Source organism: Euprymna scolopes, chromosome 6, assembly GCF_053919585.1.
Source record: "Euprymna scolopes isolate OS-2025 chromosome 6, ASM5391958v1, whole genome shotgun sequence".
Lineage (NCBI taxonomy): Eukaryota > Metazoa > Mollusca > Cephalopoda > Sepiida > Sepiolidae > Euprymna > Euprymna scolopes.
Genome location: NC_136487.1, coordinates 140235648 through 140249903, shown reverse-complemented (window position 1 = coordinate 140249903; position 14256 = coordinate 140235648). Strand labels below are relative to the sequence as shown.

Here is a 14256-nt window from a genome sequence, read left to right as displayed (position 1 = left end):
CAGTCAAGTTGGAAACTTTCAACCAGATCGCTACCATCTGAGTGAACCCCCAACGGAAAGGGAGGTCCAGGACACTATCAGCAAACTGAGCAACAACAAGGCCTCTGGTCCAGATGGGATTCCTTGGGAAATCCTCAAGCAAGGTGGACCAAAACTTTATTGTCACATCCATAGCCTCCTAAGTAAAATATGGGATAAGGAGGAAATACCGACTGAACTCAGGGATGCCTTGGTCATCACAATCTTCAAGAGAGGAGATAAAGCGGACTGTGATAACTACAGGATATCTCCCTCCTATCTGCAACAGGCAAAATGCTAACCCGTATATTGGCCAACCGCTTGCTGCCGCTGTCAGAAAACACCATACCAAAGTCGCAGTGTGGCTTTCGTACTACTAGCGTAACCTCTGATATGATTTTTATAGCTCGTCAATTGCGAGAGAAATGTCGGGAGCAACACCTTCCGCTGTACATGGCATTCATTGACGGCTTTCTACTCTGTCAACAGAATTGCCATCTGGTGTGTCCTCTCCAAGATTGGATGTCCAAACAAGTATCTAAAAATCTTGAGATTTCTTCATGATGGCATGACGGCAGTTGTGGTCGGCAATTGCGGCTTGGAAACATCTCCCTTCAAAGTTGACACCGGTGTCAAGCAGGGCTGCATCATTGCCCCAACCCTGTTCGCCATTTATATCTCCACCATCCTTCACCTCACCAGCCAGAACCTACTTGAGGGATTCAAACTCATGTACAGGACAGATGGCGGACTCTTTAACATCAACAGGTCTAGGGCAAAAAGCAATGTCTTCACATCGTCTATCATAGAGCTTAAATACGCAGATGACAATGTGCTGGTTACTCACTCAGAAGCGGACCTCCAGAGCATCTTGGATGCGTTTGGGAGAGCTTACCGGCTCCTGGGACTTTACCTTAACATCAAAAAGACCTAGATCCTACACCAACCAGCTCCTGGCACACACCCGCAGCCGCCGACAATCTTTGTGGAAGGCAACACCTTAGAAAATGTGGATAATTTTGCTTACCTTGACAGTCTTCTCTCCAGTGCAGCCTTTTCTAGGCTACGAAAGCGGGTACTTGAGAATCGGGACATACAGAGCAGGGTCACACTGTCTATAAAACAGCTGTCTTGCCCTCTCTACTCTATGGGGCTGACAGCTGGACCACCTACAGCAGTCATCTGAAGGTCGTAGAGCAGTATCACTAGCGTTGTCTCCGCAAGATCCTCAGGATTGGATGGGAGACTCATCAACGAACAAACGTAAGAGTCCTGAAGGAGGCCAACATACCTACCATCCTCACAACCATCATCCGACACCAGCTGCGAGGACAGAAAAATAAATATAAGGCCCACCTGAGACAGTGTAACTTCAGCTGGGAGGATACTGCTCTTTAGACATGTGGAACAAGATTGTCCATGAAGACACGGCTCACCCAGAAAAGGGCTTCTACGGAGACAAAGAAAACAGGAAAAAGCAGAGAAAGGAGAGATCTACTACCAACACAGCTCCTTTCGCCTCTTCAACTACCCAGTCAACCATCCACACATGCCCCCACTGCAATAAAGTCTGCAGGGCAAGGATCGGCCTTCACAGCCACCTGAGAACCCAATCTCACCGACGGGAGAACAATCATACTCGTCACGAGTGGTTGCTGATGATGACGTATATCTAACTTTTCATCCCAAATGCTATGCAATGCAACCCAAACATCCAATAAAAAAAATAACGAAAAAACAAACAAACCGAATCGTTTTCTACACACAACGTGCGAATGCACATGCTTTGCCCCGTCCTCATCAGCTGCCAACCGAGGGTGATAACACAGTTTCGGTGGCTAAGATGGTACTGCCACCCTTAGCGCCACCAGCAGCATTCGCTACCGGACAGAGTAATAAAAAAACTAATAGTTCTGGTCGGTTCTAAGTATTCTAACAAGAGTCAGTTCACATATGTACTGCCGAGAATACAATTACCAACAGATTTTCTTTATAAAAAAGCGTCTGTCATGAACTGGACTTGTGACTTTGATCAAATTCAACTTGATGCTTGTTGAGCCGTTGTCTGCAAACTCTGTAAAACACGTCTCAAAACCTTATCATGTATACCAATCTTAGTAAGGAAAGAAATCACGGAGCGCCACATGAAACCGTGACATTCAGCTTCAATGGGCAACAGGTGACACGACCAGCCTTTTCTACAAAGTCAGATTGAAAAGATTTTTATACCTTTCTTGCGCTTATGATTAGTTTCCATACATTCTTCCCACGGGACAGTCAACTCCAACAAAACTCTGACCAACCAACAATGTCTGGGCGTTGGTTTATTTGTGCAACATGTACTGGAAAGTTCAAACATGTGGAGTTATCAGTAACTACCTTCAGGCCACTGACTCCCGCTAGACGCTTTGACAAATTTGTTTTCCGTCTAGTGCATTCGCCTTCTCTGGTAAAACGAATATCTGTTTTATTTGCAGTTATAGGCTTTCGTATGACTGCTTCGCATTGTACTGTGGCGAGATCCATAACCTTATTTTGGCACCAGGTGACATATACAATGACTTGGGGCATGCTGGGAGCACATGATGCAGCTTCCTCGATTGCCTTGACATGTTACGCAAGTATCATTGTCTGTATAGCCTACCGGTTTGAAGTTGATTTGATTGTATTCGATAACAGGTCATAAGTAGATCGCAGGAGGAATAGTATAGCTAACAGCTCCATTGTCATCAGAGTATTCCATGATAGTTTCATGGCTTTTGTGTTATTCTAATTAGTCTAATAGTTAATTAATGTGTTTTTTTAAACGAATATACAAATTAGTTATTCCTTTTGTAAGTTGCTCGCATATCCATGACTGGCTATATTAGAAAAAAAAAATGTTCTTTACTTTTTGAACAGTATAGTGTTTTTTTTTTAAATTTTATGTCAGTGTGAAAAAGATACATAGATAGACGGGTGGATAGATAGATAAGAGAACGTGCATAGATCTATACCCAAAAAGCTATTTGTACATAACACACATTTATAGGGAGTTTTCTATCACAGAGGCCTCACCTTTGGATCTGAGTGAAGTGTAATTTTATCTAGTTCTAAAATGGAACCCTCCCAAATATCACATCCTTCGAGAGAGAGAGAGAGAGAGAGAGAGAGAGAGAGAGAGAGAGAGAGAGAGAGAACGTGAGAAATAACATATCGCCGTTCGCTAAAGGCACCCTACACATGAATACCGACGGATCCGATCAAAGCAAATTTTATCCCAATCCAGAATACCAGCAATTAGGAACTTGTTTTCCTTACTATAAGCAAAACTTATCCCTAACTTTGCAGCAGTGTAAGACATAAATATTACCTTTATACATATGGATGACTAATCTAATATATAAAAGGCTATCTGTCTGTCTGTCTCCAGATTTTCAAACTGTATCTCCTCCGAAACTAAAAGTCACAGAGCGACACTAGGGGCCTCAAATGATTGGATTTTTTGGACCATATTTTATGGGATTTTAGCCGGTTTAAATATTTATTAAAAGGTCAGAAATTGGGCCAAATGAAAAAATCATTATACATTTTGTAGCAGTCATCTCAGTTTTCTTTTATTTTTAAATTTTTAATATGTCTATTTGCGTGTCACATAAATGCAGTGGTAACGTCATCAGTTTTTGATACTAGAGTGTCGGTTTCGGTTCTGACTAATGGTACACAAATACTTTTTTGAAAAACTTTTAAAATCACGACTCTATAATAATAGGTACAAAATCTGGACAGATTAAAACATCATATTTAAGCATATTTCACGGCCGGACAAAGCTGCCAGGCCCCCCTCTCTTTCATATATATATATATATATATATATATATATATATATATATATATATATATATATATATATATATATATATATAGATAGATAGATAGAGAGAGAGAGAGAGAGAGGGGGAGAGAAAGAGAGACCATCCCTCGTGACAAAGCCCCCATAAATCGGGCGAAACGTTGAGTATTCAGGTCCTTTCACCTCCATTTTTTATTTCACATCGTCGGATTTAATCTAGCTCAACAATCATATATATATGCATATATATATATATATATATATATATATATATATATATATATATCAGAATATGAGAGATTTTATATTTATTTCCACAGCCGAACAACGTCGCAGCCTACAAGAGCCATGACAGCCAGCAAACCGAAAGTCCCAGACTCAAGTTTCGCCCTAATTTGGGCTTCTCAGTTAGACATATCCGAACCCGAGTTCGAAACCCGAGTTTGAAACCCGAGCTCGAAACCTGAGCCTCTTGCATGGGAGGCAAGCACTCTTCTAACTGAGCAAACGCCCCGCACACAAGAAATTCTATTAACTAACACCAATCAAGCAAATCCGACTGTAGAATGGAGCTACTTCGTATTGAAAAGGGACGCGGTCATCCAACCAGCTAATCTCAAGCCGATGTCTCACAAGTAGGAATTTTCAACTCGCTAGGACGATGCCATCCAGCAATGCTACCGTAGTGAGCAATCAGTGATAGAATTCTCAGAATGTGAGAGATTTAATAATCATTTCCACAGCCTAACAACGTCGCAGCCTACAAGAGCCATGGCAGCCAACAACCCGGAAGTCCAAGACTCGAGTTTCGCCCTCGTTTAAGCTCATCAGTTAGACATATCCGTTTGATTGTTGAATGTTTTCATACACTTTTCATACACTTTTTGTACAATTTAATAGAATTTTTGTCTCTAGTCTTATAATTTTTATTATGTGTAAAAAACCTAATTTAATACAAATGTAAATTTTAAAATAAATCTTCGGAATGTAGCTTTTTGTTTCCATAATCTTTTAGATTGTAGTATTGGTAACCTTAAGTCGGAAGAGTTTAAAATCTATCCTTTAAAAAAGAAAATTTTAAGTGGTCTTAAATTTTTGATTAGAAGTGTTAAAAGAATTACATTAAGTAAAAAATATAATAATTTAAATACACAAATGCACAAAAACTATTGGATTTACTTAAGATGAATACAGCATGGTAACCTTCTTAGCGATGAAATTGGAAGAATTTGTTGATTGCATGGGCTATTTGAGTTGCTTGAGAAGGTTTTTCTATCGGTTTTAAGGCGGCCATTTGACGAGTAAGAGACGGAAGATGCAGCAAAGGTATAATTTTGCAGACTTGTCAATCGCGAACGAAACAATATTGTAATTAATTCCCTGTAAAAATAATAAATTACCAACAGAGATAACTTGATTTTTGTAATTTTCGCGAACTATTCTATTACACTATATATATATATATATATATATATATATATATATATATATATATATATATATATATATATATATATGTAGAAGAAGAAGATTTTTTAAATGTTTCTTAATCATTTTCCCTTTCTTCCGATACCAGCATTTTCAAATCTTCGGAATTCCTTGAAGAGGATTGGAAGCAAAATCGGTAAAGATATCAACTTTGACGATGACCCCAATAGAAAAGGTAAGTTGAGATCACCTTTTTTATACTCTGATGTATTTGTCATGCACATTACTAGTAGTGCTACTTGACTCTCTTCGACAGGAGAGGATCAACACATTAATATATGGTCTTAATACCCTAGTCTGAGGGAGATAAACTTTATTAGGCTCGGCCAAAAATGAAAAAAAACAAAATAAGTAGTTGATTTTAAAACGAATTAAAATCTATTAAAATACATTATTCTTGAGCAACTTATTTTTTCTTAAAGATAAGAGCTGGAATTTTATCATATGCAAAGCAGAATAATAAAAAGCATTTTCTACTATTTTTAATAGAATTTTAAATAATATTTTCAAAAACCAAACCATTCACCGCCATTTTTTCTCGATCGATAAAACCTTTAAACATTTTTTAAAAAGTTTTTTAACCAATATTATATTTTTGTTTAAATAAGATTTAGGATGATTTGCTATAAGAATATGCTAAAATATTATGTGTTTAAACAATTCCAACTTTTTATATCACTATAGACTTGCGTAGCGAAATTAATAAAAAAAAAACAACAAAATTTACTTATACTTTTAAATTAATTACGAAGGTCTGGATAGGGATAAATAGACTATATTTAGCCCATGTATTTTTAACCTTTGATTTGACGACTAAGTGAATTATATATATATATATATATATATATATATATATATATATATATATATATATATATATATATATATATATATACGAGGGGCGTGCAATAAGTAATGCCCCTGACCCACTTCCCATAGAAGTAGAGCAACGAAACTTAGCACAGTTATTAGTCTTTCTCTACATAGGAACCACCCAGAGTTATGCATTTCTCCCATTGTTTGATGCAGCTCTGGAGACCGTTTTTGTAGAACACCCCAGGTTGCTCCTCCAACTACGACGTGACTTCAGAAATCAAGGCTGCATCATCTGGGAAACGCTTTCCTTTCAAAAACAACTTCATGGCTGGGAAGAGGTGAAAATCAAAGGGTGCAAGGTTCGGAGAGTAGGAAGGATGGGGGAGGATTTCATAACCACACGCCCGTGCTTCTGTTCTAGCGATATGCGAGTTGTGGACCGAAGCATTGTCCTGTAGGAGGAGGGTACCTTTGCTGATCTTGCCCCGTCTCTTGATTTTGATAGCTTCTCTTAATTTCCTCAAAAGTGAAGTATAATAGGCTCCTGTAATTGTGGTACCCTTTGCCAGGAAATCTGTCATCACTACTCCGTCCTGGTCCCAAAAGACTGTGAGCATGACCTTGCCAGCGGAGGGCTGCACCCTTGCCTTCTTTGGAGGTGGTGAGTCCAAGTGCTTCTACTGCACTGACTGGGCTTTGGTCTCTGGATCATAGTGATGGACCCAGGTTTTTTCTGTGTAATCAGTCTTTTGAAAAACTTTGACTCATCTTTTTGGCATATCTCCAAATTCATCCGCGAGTACTCGACACGTTCTTGCTTCTGGAATGGAGTGAGCAACCTGGGAATCCATCTGGCAGACACCTTATGCATATGCAAATGGTCGTGAATGATAGTTTCCATAGACGCTGTATTAATCTTGATATATTGGGCTATTTGGCGAATAGTAATGCGCCGATCTTCCAAAATGGCAGCTTCAACTTGACGGACAGGTGCCTCATCAATGGCAGACGGGGGGGGGCGACCAGGTCTTGGAGCTGTTTTCAAAGACCTCCGGCCATGTTTGACTTCACAATGCCAGCGTTTTACAATGTCATATGATGGGGCATTATCACCATAAGCTCCTTTCAATTCATCAAAAGTCTCCCGTGGTGTGCGTCCTTTCAAATACAAAAATCGGATCACTGCTCGACATTCAACAGGCTCCATTTCACACCTGACTCATTTCAAACACCTGTAAAACAGAAACCATAATTAGTTCAGAGCTGTAATTTGCCACATAACCCGTAGAGATATAAATCATTGCACATGCAAAATTTCAGCTAGATCAGATAACTGGAAGTGGGTCAGGAGCATTACTTATTGCCCGCCCTTCGTAGTTGCTGCCTATATAGCCCCCGAAGTAAAGCAACGCTGAGGTTGGCCAGTACCAGATGAGTGACCATTTTGGGAATTCTAGGCGTCTTATGTGTTGAAAGCAGCTCTTGCATTTAGTATCACGCTTGGTTCACCGTAGATGAATCAACAAGAAATTGCCGAAAGAAATTATCATATTTTTAGTAAAAATGCTCAGTTATTTATCGATTTTTTCTTTTTCTGGTATCGATTCTTCAAAGTATTTCCTATTTAATGGTATATTAGTAATATTGGGATCACTAAAAATAAATTTTTAATTTCTTTTCTAAGATTTAAAAGAAATGTTTTTTTTTTAAGATGTAAAAGTAATGTTTTTCGCAAAAATAATGAATATATATATATATATATATATATATATATATATATATATATATATATATATATATATTGCTAACCTGAAAGATAATAATTATTATAAACTTATTCAATGAATTTCACACTTTAAAACACAAAAGATGAAAAACAAAGCACATTCAAAATTCGGATTTTCAACCTTAAAATCTGACATGGGCACAGTTGTTTTTTTTATCTACAATCCTCACCCTCTATTAAATGTAATATATTTTGCTCAGTTTTGGCTAATTATTTTAAGCATATTTGTACCCACAAATAAATAAGGGGGTCGTAAGCATAAAAGATAAATATATAAATATCGATTATAAAAAAAATACATCATTATAAAGTTCATTTTTCACTTACTAATCGATAGAAATTTAGCATTGATTGAATAATTATTATACTCTATTTTTTGGTAGATTTTTTAAAGAGAGACTCCGTCAAAAAATACTTACTCTCTCCTTCCGTTTTGGCGGTGCCTAAACGTTATCATTCCTCACTAGTCCATTCAACAAAAGACAACACTTAAATGTGTCATAATATAAGAACTAAAAATGAGAACATCAAAGAGATACGTTTAAATTTATATTTACTTAACACAGTCACAAAAAAGACCTTAAACATAAGGGAAAAATGTATTTTAAAGACGACGAAATCATAAAATTGAGTGGGAGGGAGGTGGATAAGAAAAGAAGGTCAGGGTATGTTGAGTAGTTTAATTATTCATGCAAAGAAAATCTCACACTTTAAAATTTATGAGATATTTAGTCAGAGGAATATTGTTAAATATTATCAGAACAACGGCGAAGGTATGCTAGTCGACGATTGCTATGACTGTTGCAATATTTGTAAAGACAGAATGTTATCAAAGCAAAATAAATATTTACAGAGAAAAATATGTATATTAAGATGTTTTAATAGAAAATAATGATAGGATCTAAACAATGAGTTAAAAATAAGTTGACTTCTAGTCCGAAGTAGTCTTACATAGAGGTCACTTAAAGTGACGTGGACTTTAGGTAGAACTTGAAAAAATATGTATGATTTTAATCAGACACCAGGAGCAAGAGAGAGAGAGAGAGTGAGAGAGAGAGAGAGAGAGAGAGAGAGAGAGATAACAGACGCAGTCAGAGTCAAGAGAGGGAGAAAGACAGTGCACGGATGGTGATGACTTCCAGTAGAGGAGATCAGAATGCGTTAGTGTAGGAGCAGAGTTGCGGCTTGCCAATGGGGAACATCGGCAATAAAGTTGCTGGGAAGACAACCCGAGATTTGTTGATTCATTGGAATGAATGGCTTTTTCCGAGGATCCGTCAAACAGGATCAGGCACGAACCAGGTATGTTTCTCAGATTGGCTTGCTGTTACAACCATAGAGAACTGTTATTTGCCCCTTTCTGTTGTAAAATCCGTCTTTGTGTCTAATGTTACCGTTATGGGGGCCAAGTAAATGGGATTATTGAAATAGAGAGGGGGAGGTTGAAACAGATAAGAGTGAGAAAGTATAATTCACACTTGTTCCTATTGAGGAAAGGATGTGCTATATCAGTTAAGAGAGCGAGAGAAAACACATGCTGAGAGTAAAAATAATATTAGACGACACCAAAAATATTGAATTAATTTCCTTCATAATTGTCTCCATTGGTTTTCTAATTAAGAGAACATACAAAAACATATTAAGAAGCTTTTTAAAGAAATAAATAAAAAGTTATTTTAAAATATTTTCTTTATTCATATGTAGGCACCGCCAAAACTGGGGGGGGGGGGGGGCAGGCAAGTACTTTTTGACGGACCGTCTTTTTAAAAATCTACTAAAAATCAGGTAATTATCCAATCAATACGAAATTTTCAGCGATTTTTAAGAGAAGAATGAACTTTATAACAGTGTACTTATTTTTCATAAACGATATTTATATATATATATATTTTTTGCTTACACCCCCCTTGTTTTGAGGGGGTTCCAAATATGCTTAAAATAATCATCTGAAACTGAACAAAACATATTGTGTTGTTGTAAAGGACGGGATTATAGATTAAAAAAAAAACTTGTTTGCATACCTTATTTTGATGTCTGAATATTAGAACTTCGATTGTGTTTAATTATCCCGCTTTTGAGTTTTGAAGTGTGAAATTCGGTGAATATGTTAAGTAAAATAATTAATTTAAGTTAAGCAAAACAAAAAATTTTTTTTTAATATTTATACGAAAAAAGCTATTATAAAATCTTTGGTAAAGAAATTAACAATTTCTTTTTAGCGAGCCGAATAATGCATGACCATTATTAAACAGGGCATGCTTTGAAGAATCGATACAAAAAAATCGATAAATATTGTGCCCTTTGTGTTAAAAATATCATCATTTTTTCGATCCAGTTTGGAAACGTTTGCCGCCTTTCGACTACGGTGGACCAAACGCGCTAAAATAATTTTTTTATTCTGCTTTAAATTACCCCCCTCCCCATTTTGGAGAGCCTGACCCCCACACACATACACATTACAAACCAAACATACAAATGGTCACCCATCTGGTACTGGCCAGCCTCAGCGTTAATAATACATTGAAATTTTCGTCACTGAAAAATAAGATTTTTTTTCGCTGTTTGGTCTTCCGTAGTTTGCTTTTTATCAAGAACAAATGTAAAGTTTGTAAAAAGAGTAATCAAATCGACTCGAAGTAACTGGTTGCCTATATGAATAAGTGGAATTATTTGAAATCCAGGTACTTATATTATAATATTTTTGCATATTCTCATAGAAAATCACCCTAAATCTTAGTTAGACAAGAAATAAACAAATTAATTCTTTCAAAAACCTTTTCTTTTTTTTTTAACTATTTATATACGTTTTTGTGCAAAACAAAAAAAAACCAATTGTTAACTTTTGGGGACAATTTAACGTTTCAAATTTAATTAAAAATAATAGAAAAAGTTTTACATTATTCTGCTTTCTATATGATAAAATTCAGGGTTTTATCTTTCTGGAAAAAAAGTTACTCAGAAATAATGGATTTTAATAAATGTAATTTCGTTTTAAAAACAACAACTTTATTTTTCGGATATTTTTGGCGGTACCTATTCATATGATATTATATATTAAGCTCTAGTAATGTATACATTATTTAGATGTTTACCGAACTTTTGTGTAAACTTAAATCTTTAAATAGTATACAGGGCGTTTCAAAAGTCTTGAGCACATTTTGAAATTGGATATTGAGCGGAAAATTTGCCGCTATGTCCAACGACGGTTATACACGAGTCATAGTTACGAAGGTGCTTAAAAAATGCAACAATAAAAAAAGAAACGACCGTCTATAAAACAAAATAATTTAGTGAAAGAAAGAGGTAAAAAAAATAAGATTTAAAATGTTCGCTTGTGGCTGTAACTGCTACATTTGTCCCTTTATCATGGTCAAACAAACTTAAAGTAACTATAAAAAATAAAGAGAGAGAGAGTGCGGGAGAGAAGAAGGAAAGAGAGAGAGATAGATAAAAAATACAATTACTGAAATACTTTTTACAACGGTCGACCATTATCTTTTTGCGTGTGTACGAAAATAAGCCAACAGAAGTAGCTTCCCCTTAACTCTCTTTGATATCTCTTTTTTATAAAGGCAAAAAAAAATCATGTAAGTTCTTTGCAGAGGACCAAAATACCCACAAATATTTATTTGGTAATTCCTGCAGATTTATCTCTTCGGCAGCTGAGTTTTCTCCACCTAGCTCGGCGGAATTTCCTTTCTTTCTCGTTCACACCGAAAACAACTCTCCTTTTATAATCCGGCTATACTTAGCCATGCAGCATTACGACCTCGTGTTAAGCCATGAGCAATTTCTCCATTGCTAGAGGAAATGTTCTGTATTTATCTTTCTATACTGGAATATTTCAGATTTTATGTCTTTACTGACATGTCTTCTTCTTTGGCGTGTTTACAGTTGAGTCTCGATATCAGGATAAACATAACCTTCACTTAGTTTGCTTCTTCAAACTTCCTGATTTCCAACTGTTTTATAGTCTAGTTAAGACTGTTCTAATGTTTAGGTCTTTATTGACGGAGACAAAGTTCACACGTTCGGCACCAGCGGACGCCGATCCTCAACTGACAAAAATATCGCAATCTTCAAAAAGCGGGAACTTCCCAAACCAATCAACGGGTTCAATTCAGTTGCGTGATACAACAACCATCATCATTATCCTCATCATCAGAAATAGATAGAAAAGTTAGAAAGAAGTGGAAAAGAGCGGAAGAAAGATTAAGCAAGAATAAAATTGATCACACGAATCACATCAAGCCGATAGTCTAATTCTTGCCAACGGCGTTCCAGCATTGCGTTTTCAATGGTTGCAACAACTTCTTTTATTCTAGCCTCCAGCTCATCCACGTCTTTGGGAATGGGAGGCACATAGACCAATCCTTTCACAAATCTCCGCAAAAAAATCGCAGAGTGTGAGATATTTTTTGCGAAATGCACGTTGAAAAACTGTCCATAATTCAGTTCTTGGAAATTTAAGCATACGAAACGCTTTTTCTAATTGAGTGAACGCCATTCCTGGATCTGAAAAGAAATAAAATGGTCAATAGTATCAACTTTCATCTTATTACCATTCATAGTTAAGCAGATATGAGGACTTGAAATGTATCCAAGACTTTGGGAACACACTGTATATTAAATATTAATATCCACAAACCCGTGTTTAACGTTGCGAGGACCCACCAGTGTGGATTTCTCAAACGAACGCCTCAATCTTAAGAGTCGATATCCGAACCAGTCATCACTGGATAGTGTAGTGCTTACAAGAGTGGGCTATAGAACACTAGTGTCGGGCTTCTACATCTTTTTCATTAATGTACACTCCCGTCGATTTCGACGTATAAGCTCCTGCCACATCTAAGTTGTTCGAAAATCCACACAGATGATTTGCTTATAGCGGTGAAAACGCTTTGTAGAACCAACCACACTTTTTGGTATAACTGCTAATCTTCGTAGGTGAAGTAGTTGCTAAATGATAGAGCAAACAGTCGATCTCAAGGTTTTACATAAAAGTTTTCCTTCTCCTAGATGCATGTCTTAACAGAAACTGGGGGATACATCTCTCTTAGTAAATTAAACGCGCCCGCAGATACCAACCTAGAAATTTCTATATATCAGCGCGGTACATACAGCACCTAGCCTCCAAAATGGTCACCCATCCTGCACTGGCCAGGCTCATCGTTGCTTAACCACAGAGATCTGGCGAGAACCGGTCTATCCCCGTGATTATGCAATATTCTTTTTCATTAATACACATGGGAAAGGTATTAATCCTTATGCTCTTCTTTCATTTATATTTGTAATGGTAGGATAGACTACACTTTCAAGCTTGGTTGTGTAACCAACATAGAAGAATACAAACTCCGAAATAACACAAGTCTTTCCCTGATTTTTCCGGTATTTGTTTCAGTGGTCCTGGACTTCCTTTCCACTGAACAAAAGCAATGTAAGGTAAAAAAAAAAGGATGCGTTTGGGGATTGCGTAAAAATTGCCTCACTTCATCATTATATGAAGTATACAGCTTCTCTAGACTGACATAAATTAATTTTCTGGGAGAAAATATTTCTGTGAACTATAACATTCATAGAAATATTCGCTATATTATGAGCAAATATTTATTTAAGTTAAAAAATTAAAAATTTGAAAATTTGAAATAGATAAAATAATTTGGCGAATAATTCAATAAAGGTGTAGTTGTGATTGCGCAACACTTGCCTCACTTCAGCCTAACATGAAGTTTTCAGTGTCTGTAGACTGACATATATCTATAGTAAAATTGTTTTGTGGAAATATATTCGTGAGCTTTATATAAACGAACATCTATTTATAAGTTAACAAATTAAATAGTTATAGCATTTGAAATAGATCAAATAATATGCCTAATTCCAAAATTTTGGAAATTATTGTAAACAGAAAACTACAAACGGAATACGTCTAATTACAGATCTAACTGTCAACCGTGCTAGGAAGCTACTTACGCCTGAACGTATCCTGTACCTCTATAAGGCCACCATTCGCCCATGTATGGAGTACTGTTGTCACATTTTGGGCTGGTGCATCTGCTACTAGTCTCTCTCCTTGACAGGGTTAAAAAAAGAGTCGCCAACCTGATAGATCAAGAACTGTCATCTAGGCTTCAGCCTCTGCCCCATCAACGAAATGTTGCATCCCTCTCCCTGTTCTACAAGTACTTTAATGGTGAATGCTCTGACGAACTACTTGCACTTGTACCCTCTCGAAGTAAATACACCCGACAAACCCGACAAGCAGCTAAATCCCACCCCTACACATTAGAAGCCCCTAGGTGTAAGAAAGCCTTCTACT

General features: G+C 36.7%; 1 protein-coding gene across 1 annotated transcript in view; it reads left to right on the top strand.

The window, feature by feature from the left end:
• LOC145277997 (zonadhesin-like) overlaps positions 1 to 14256 on the top strand; it is a 441395-nt gene that overhangs the window by 257226 nt on the left and 169913 nt on the right. Inside the window, exon 6 of the mRNA XM_080130167.1 lies at positions 5427 to 5513. Coding sequence (XP_079986293.1) covers positions 5427 to 5513 — 87 coding nt within the window. The remainder of the gene's footprint in view (positions 1 to 5426; positions 5514 to 14256) is intronic.